This window comes from Drosophila miranda, assembly GCF_003369915.1.
Source record: "Drosophila miranda strain MSH22 chromosome Y unlocalized genomic scaffold, D.miranda_PacBio2.1 Contig_Y2_pilon, whole genome shotgun sequence".
Taxonomy (NCBI): Eukaryota; Metazoa; Arthropoda; class Insecta; order Diptera; family Drosophilidae; genus Drosophila; species Drosophila miranda.
The window spans coordinates 7,048,252-7,056,053 of record NW_022881614.1 but is presented as its reverse complement, the minus strand read 5'-3'; the positions used below and the strand labels follow the sequence as shown (position 1 = coordinate 7,056,053).

The 7,802-nt window shown below is 42.4% G+C and overlaps 1 protein-coding gene across 1 annotated transcript in view; it reads left to right on the top strand.

Annotated features, from left to right (window-relative positions):
- Positions 1–262: 262 nt before the first annotated feature.
- The window catches only part of LOC108160355, a 65,456-nt gene continuing 57,916 nt past the window's right edge, over positions 263–7,802 (top strand). Inside the window, exon 1 of the mRNA XM_017294322.2 lies at positions 263–670. Coding sequence (XP_017149811.2) covers positions 605–670 — 66 coding nt within the window. The 5' untranslated portion in view covers positions 263–604. The remainder of the gene's footprint in view (positions 671–7,802) is intronic.

Below are 7,802 nucleotides of genomic sequence, written 5' to 3'. Positions count from 1 at the left end.
CTTTGGTCCCTCCTCCGTCTCGTACCGCAGTACCCTACCCGACAGGTAGCTGGCTATTATCCGAAGCAGGTAGGTGGGAATTCCAATTCTCCCGAGCGCCTCGTTTATCCGAGACCAGTTCGCTGAGTTAAACGCGTTACGGATATCCAGGGTCACCACCGCGCAGTACTCCTTTGTGCCAAATCTCCATCTTATTCCCTCGATCGCTCTGGATGCAATGTCGGTGACTGCCTTGATGGCGTCGACCGTTGATTTGGCCTTCCGGAATGTGTGTGTGTGTGTGTGTGTGTGTGCCTGTGTCTAATTTGCCTCTCCGCCAACGCCAACGCCAGCGTCACCGTCACCCCGCTGAAAAAATCTCCGGGCAGTAATCGAATTTGGAATCGGTATTAAAATCGGACCATACCTTTACCTTAGCTCGTTATCGCGCTTCAATTTAAAATTTACAATTTACAATTACAATCAACCACTAACGAATCGCAATAGAATCAGAGTTCCCCATTCGAACCGTTCAATTAATGCCAAAGCGAGCCTGCTGCATCTGGCAATAAAAGAGAGAAAAGAAAACCCCACGAGCCAATTAGAACTTTGAACCGCCCGTACGATGGACTTCCAGAGCGCCATGGAGACTTTTGCCGAGGCCTGGGTGGCAGCCAATGCCGGACAGCAGGTGAGTTTGTGTTCCATCCCGATGCAACACTATCTGATCTGATCTGAACGAAGGGAAATGTCCGTTCAGGAGACGGGGATTACTAATAGTAATCGCTATCGTAAATAGATTTTGTCATCGTCATCTTCTTCGCATTGCCGTCGGCACTTCACGCCTATTAGGAGGCACTTAGTCAGCCATAGAGTCGGTCCGATCTTGCGCCCGACTGCCTTCGGAAAGGGGTTCCGCTCTGGCTGAATCAGTTCAAAGCAAACATATGGCCAAATGGTAGTGATAACGTCTGTAGATATGTGCTCGTTTTGCTATTTCTGCAGATTAAGATAATCCTTATCGGCTGAGATTTTCGAGATCGGTGCTGCTTATCATGCAACACGCAACACTTTCGCTATGCCGTTGCTCTTCTTGGTTTACTCCATTATATTTATATTTTCCGTTCTGTTCTGTTCTGTTCGTGTCCGCTCTGTTCTGTTCTGTTCTGTTCTGTTTTGGTTTGTTTGTCGACTAATTGCATTGTAAAGCCGATCCCCCAGTAAAACGGAACTGCTCATCCGACTCCCTTTGGCTCCCAGCTCCAGCTACGAAAGTGGGTTGAGTTCTCAGGTAGGGGGGCTTTTGCCAAGCAGATAAGATAATCCCGACGGTAACTTTGACAAATGCTGGTAATTTCGGCATAAGACGATGACGCCGCAATACCAAACTTAGATATCGATGGGGATGAGTTAGGGGTAGTACACCGAGTGAGTACACCGAGTTTTATCGTGGCTCGGGTCTCGAGCGCCCCGTCACCAAGTCGCTGTCAGTGATATCGCAATTAATCCAAATAAGTGCGATAAAATTGATTATGAACATGCTGGCGTGATTAGTCCCACCCTCAGTGCAGGGGTTGTGGGGGATCACTCATACACATGTCACACACTCGCACACACACCAGATATCTTTGAATCTGTGTATCTCTGTGCTCCGGACTCCGTTTATTAGCAGACATAATTGATTATGTTGTGTGAGTGTAATTATTATATTTATCTGGGGCTCTGTGTTCCGATTCTGACTTCTGCCTTGGTCTCAGCCCAGCACAGCACAGAACAGCACAGCCGCTGTCAAACTCGTTGATATGTATCTGTACAATATCGGATGAAAACAGGGTGACTAATCCATGAATTTGTGTTCTTTATTTCTATCTGATTTCCAAATGAGATTTGCCCCCTCAGTGTTGTAAATTAAACAAATCCCAATCGCCAGAGTCATCCAGTGGCGCGGGGCTGGACGGGACCTATCGTCATTGTCTTCTTGCCCGAATCATGACACAAAAATTATTGTACTGCCCAAATCGAAGAGCTTTCAGAAATAAACAGCACAAAGCCGCAGTCACTCCTATATGGGGCCGTATACCCTAGCCAAAACGTAATACCCGGTCCGGCCTCTAATCAGAACGCTGCCATTTACACAGGAGGATAAAGATTAAAAATATAACCTCGATACGCCTTCAGCTAAATTCGGAAAAGCACATTCGGGAGCAATATACGGGTCCCTTAGGGGTGATCGCTGATTAAAGGGCTTTTATTTCCAGAAAAAGAGGAACTAAACTATCAATAATCGTTTTGGGGAACCGAGAGAAATATTTTGCGTTCTCTAAGACTTAAGATTTAGTTGGAAAGTTGGTTGAAATTGGTTCGGAATCCATTGGGCATATGCTCGGGAATTCGCGTCTTTGACTCACTCCGATTCTCCTCATCTTCTGCTTGGCTTTTGGCTGGTTCCTTTTTTTGACAGTTTTATGTGTCGACGCATATGCTTAGTGAATGGGATTAAGATAAGATCCTCCTCCGGACGGGCCAGATAGTAAACCAGTATGGCCAGAATGGGTATAAATAAATGGGAATTCTTTCTTAAAGTATAACAAATCATTTTCAATACCAAATCCGCACGAGTTTAAGTATGTGTGTGTGTGTGTGTGTGTGTGTGTGAGTGCGAGTGTGTGTCACATTTTGGTGATTTCTTTTGCTTTGCAAACTAATTATTAAACATTTAGTTTTATTGTTGTGATAATTTTTTTTGGGTTTTTTGTTTTGAGGGGAAAATATTGAAGCCCACGAATAGATAATGCCGTGCGGGGTCGCTGTCGCTTTCTCTTCATACACGGTTAGATCACCCCGCAGCTGCTTCCTCTTCCATTCCCGCCAGATAGGAAGTCTTATAAATTATAAATGGTTCGACTTTGTCTAATCTGTGAGTGCTGGAAGGCTGAAACTCAGATAATGGAATATTTATTAATTGAAATCTTATTTGGTTTGTGCTTTCTGCTCAATGGGCCCGATCATCTAATAGTCATTTCCTCCACTCCCCCTTCCCTTCGCATCCCAGCCATTCACTTCATCTGTCTCGTCTCGTCTCCAGCCAAGACTAATGATAATCGGTTTTAATCTGGCCGTGCAACGAATTCGGATTCTTATTCCGATTCCCGAAGCCCAATGCATTCTACTCTTCTACTCCGCACTCCTGCGGCTCTCTTCCCACGTTTTCGGTTTCGTTAAATTCCGGTAGTCAAATGTCCATTAAATGCTGCTCATAAATGTCCAAGCTGTTTGTCATCTTTGTTGTTGCTGGAGCACGGGCACGCCTTCTGTTGGTTCTCCCTCTCTCTCTACCCTATGCGACGTTGATCTCTTTAGCGTTTCTTCCTCTTGATTGTAACACATTTTTAGCATTTCATTCTACTCTTTCTCAACTCATCTCTTCCCCCCTTTAACAACCGCTAACCACCTCTAACCCCGATCTCACCATTCGACAGTTGAGCGGCTTTTTACCGACCGATTATGCGCCTTCGCGGAGTTTGCATACAAACGATATATGTATATATATAAAGGGGGTTTATTAATTATTCAAAGCCGATTGGATTATAACAATTTATAATGATTATTAACATAAGAAGCTGAAGCTGAAGCTGGACCTGGCCCCTGATTCCGATTCCGATTCTGATCCCCATTCAGATTCTGCGTCAGCTTCTGTTGCGGATTCTGAGCTCCAATCAAACTGAGAGCGTTCGCCGGAACGGGAAATAAGCGTATGAAAAGCATCCCCAGCCCAGATACTCGTATCAGAGACAACGAAAACGCTTTAAGCTAATTACAAGCTGTCAGGTTGTCGGTTGAAGTTCTCTATTTCTGTTTCTATTGCTATTTCTTCATTACTTTTTGGCACTTGCAGCGGCCTTAAATCAATTCTCTCTAATTTTCCGTGTTCGGTTTTCGGTTCATGTTCATGTTTCGGGTTCTCTATTCCCCAATTTCAAAGGGGCCGCTCTCCGGCTCTCCTGCTGCCCAGATAATCAACAAAACGTGTTCGACTTGTTGAGTTTTTCTTTCTGCACTTATCATAAAACACCTTTCGGGCTGTCTTGATGTTGTGGTTCTTGTTTTTGTAGTGGTTCCCTGGCTAATGACACCTTGATAAAACGATTTGTAAGACATTGCGATAAAAGCGGTTCAGGCTTTGTAGCTTAAGGCGAGCCAAACGCTGATAAAGCGTACACCGCAACTCTACAGTTATACCCGATACTAAGTCAGTATGGCTATCCTGCGGCAGACGCCGCTAATCTTAAACGACACGACAAAGAGTGCGTGCGAGAGAGACAGAAAATCAGTCTGAGCGTGACGTCGGGCGCTGCGTAGCCACTGCAAATTGATTTGTTCCTATTGGCTATAAAAATGATCTGATCTGATCCAGATTCAGCAATCTGATAGATATAGTCATTATCTATGATTCTGCGTTTTTAGTTTTCTCGAATGTGCAATATTGTGGATGCAACAGATTTTCGTCCTTTGTGGAGGCGGAAGGGGGTGGGGCGAAATTCTGAGATATACGTTTTATAGTGAGATCTAACAGAAGTGCGGATACCAAATTTGGTTACTCTAGCCTTAATAGTCTCTGAGATTTGTGGATGCCCCAGATTTTCGTCCTTTGCGGGGGCGGAAGGGGGTGTGGCGAAATTTGGACACAAAACGGTCAAGGTCCGATATCACAGGAGGGTGGATACCAAATTTGGTTGCTCTGGATCTTATAGGTTCTGAGATCCTTGAACTCATATTTTGCAATTGGCAAAACCGACCATGAAACCTGTGTGTTAGAGAGAGACAGAGCGAGAAAGAATGAAATTGTTTTCTTGATTCTGGCTATAATAATTATACTATCTAATTGAGATTTTACACTCTAGAACATATAGTCATCCTCTACGATTCTGCGTTTTTGGTTTTATCGTATCTTTAAAAATGTGGATGGCACAGATTTTCGTCCTTTGTGGGCGGAAGTGGGCGGGGCAAAAATTTGAAATATTTTTGTAGCAGTGACATAACGCAGATGTCTGGATCCATAACATCGTTGCTCTAGCTCTTATAGTCTTTGAGCACTAGTCGCTGAAGTGGACGGACGGACGGACGGACGGACGGACGGACGGACGGACGGACAGACGGACAGACAGGGCTCAATCGACTCGGCTATTGATGCTGATCAAGAATATGTATACTTTATGGGGTCGGAAACGATTCCTTCTGGACGTTACACACATCCACTTTTACCACAAATCTAATATACCCCAATACTCATTTTGAGTATCGGGTATAAAAAAAACAGAAAGAGTACAGCACGACATAGCCAAAATGGAAAAGTTCGAGGGAGTGATAATAGCCAGTTTGGGAAATTAACTTGTAGGAGAAAATGGAGTGAATATAGAGTCTGAAATTCCCTTCCATGTCTCCAGATATTTGTTTGGCAATTTATCATTCAGCTTAATCCGAATGCGCAGACCCTGACAAAACACGGAAAAACCATCGAATTTTATACAATTTACGCATCTCCGAGAGCACCTCCCAGCGCTTCCACCCCCATTGTCACCTTTCTCATTCTTAATTAGTGGATTTAGCTTGTTCCATATAGACACTGGACGAGTTTCTTTCCCCTCTGCAACTATTTATACATGTGGCAGGCAGGCGGCAAATCTTGATTCACATAAATATCCGAATGTTTTGAAAATTATGACAAGTGGAAATGAAATGAATATCATGCGGGATATACAAATGTTATACATATACAGCTGCGCCGAAAAAAATAGCACCAGTGGAATAATGTGTCTATATTGACAGATTTTGCTTAAGCAATGGTTCTAATGAACGTTATTAAGACTAATATATAAACTTTAAGGTATAATTTATCGTATCCCAGAGCACTGGTATGATTTGCAAACTCCAATTAAGAATACTTGAAAAGAAAAGGATTATATCAGAAATTTGGGCACCAACAAAAATAGCACCAATTTACAAAGAAATCAAAAAACTATAAAATACAAAGAAACTTTTCACATTTTTTTGTAAAATATGTTACTTTAGTTGTATTTAAAGGTTGGCATTTTGTTTTTAAACCTTTGGTAGCAACAACAGCAGCTCAACATATTGGCATTAAAGCTCACCTAATTTTCGCATCTTTTCCTTGGGATATTGATCCACGAACCATGCAGGATACTCCAAAGATCATTATTGTTCTTTGGTTCCGCATTAGCAATATATATTTTAACTTGACCCAAAATATTAGCAATGGGGCTTAGGTCTGTAGACTGAACAGGCCGATCTATTGTACTAAGTGAATTGTGCTCGAACCACTTTCGAGCTTTCTTTCTAGTTCGTTTTGGGTAATTTTCCTGCTGGAAGACACAAAACAACTCTATTTCGTATTCTGCATAAAGCAGAATCCCTGTTTCTTTGATATTGACACAGACATGTTGATCCATAATTGGGTTGTGCCATGTATTGGATCGCCTACTTAGTACGAAAATCATGCCCATACGATCTTGCTTGCTTTTCAATGTCTAATGAATTTACATGTGAGTCAGGGGGTTGTATTCTGCATTCAGTAGTCGTTTCACACAAGAACAGGACCCTTTTACACCAAAAAATAAATTTTGTCTTTAGTCGGACCACAGGATGTTTCTCCATTTTCTTTGGCCCAACTTTAGTGCTATTTTGCATACCAAACTTTTTTTGCCCTATGCCTTCCCGTGAGAAGTGGAATTTTCCTCGGACTACGAGTACCCATTTTACGTTTTTGTAAACAAGATCTAACTTTCCTGGTACTTGACGATTTTTTAGGATCCTTGCTTTAGCTCTGTGGCCGACTGAAATGGGTCCTCCTTGCTCTCACGAACCAGTAGTTTTAGCAGAAATGTGGATATCGCGGCCTTTCTTCCACGTGTTTCTTGTTGGAAACATATTTCAAAGCATTGCTAATCATTTCTTTTGAACAACCGACAATTTGCCACACCTTAGCATAGTTCCTGCCTTCTGAAATGAAAGTTTTGATCCTTTGGCTTTTTCCTTCACTTTAGTGTATCACAATCACCTAAAGCCACCGATTTTTAATTCAGTCAAGAACTTAAAATATGAAGAAGCTCAGAAAAGTAGAAGCTCTTACATAAAACAGTTACTGGCTATTTTTGTTGGTGCTCCATTTCGCTCCTCTTTCGCAAAATTGCCTAAAGTTATAAGAATCGTTAGAATTGAGAGAGTAAGCACACTTTTCTTAGAGAGGAGACATATAAAGCTACATTATATTACAGTAAAGTCCAGCAAATGTTGGACAGTGGTCTTGTTTTGAAGAAATAAAGACGATCGTCCCTACTGGTGCTATTTTTTTCGGCGCCACTGTATATACTTATGTACATATATGTACGTTTTTATGCCATATGAACGCATGTATATATAGTATAGATGTGAGTTTTGGCTGCTTATAAACTTTGGTTCTGATTGCCGCGCCGATCACGATGACATTGTGGGGCTTACACGAAGGTATTTTTGGTGTTGAAGATTTATTATTTATCACTAATACGCCCCGTTGAAAATCATAAGCTGCAGAAGCAGAGGCTGAAGCAGAAAAGCAGCAGCAAAGACCAAGTAGCCAACAGACAAGCCAGAGGCAACGATTTCTACAAGTCACAGCCACAATCGGCTCAGACAAGCAAGTCCCAGCATACATATTTATTTCAAGCCGAGTCAGAGCCAGCAAAATGTCGGTAACCTCGTCTTATTTAAAGTATTAACTGCTAACTAATGTGCGACACATTATAAAAGAGACCCACGGTGGTAGAGTG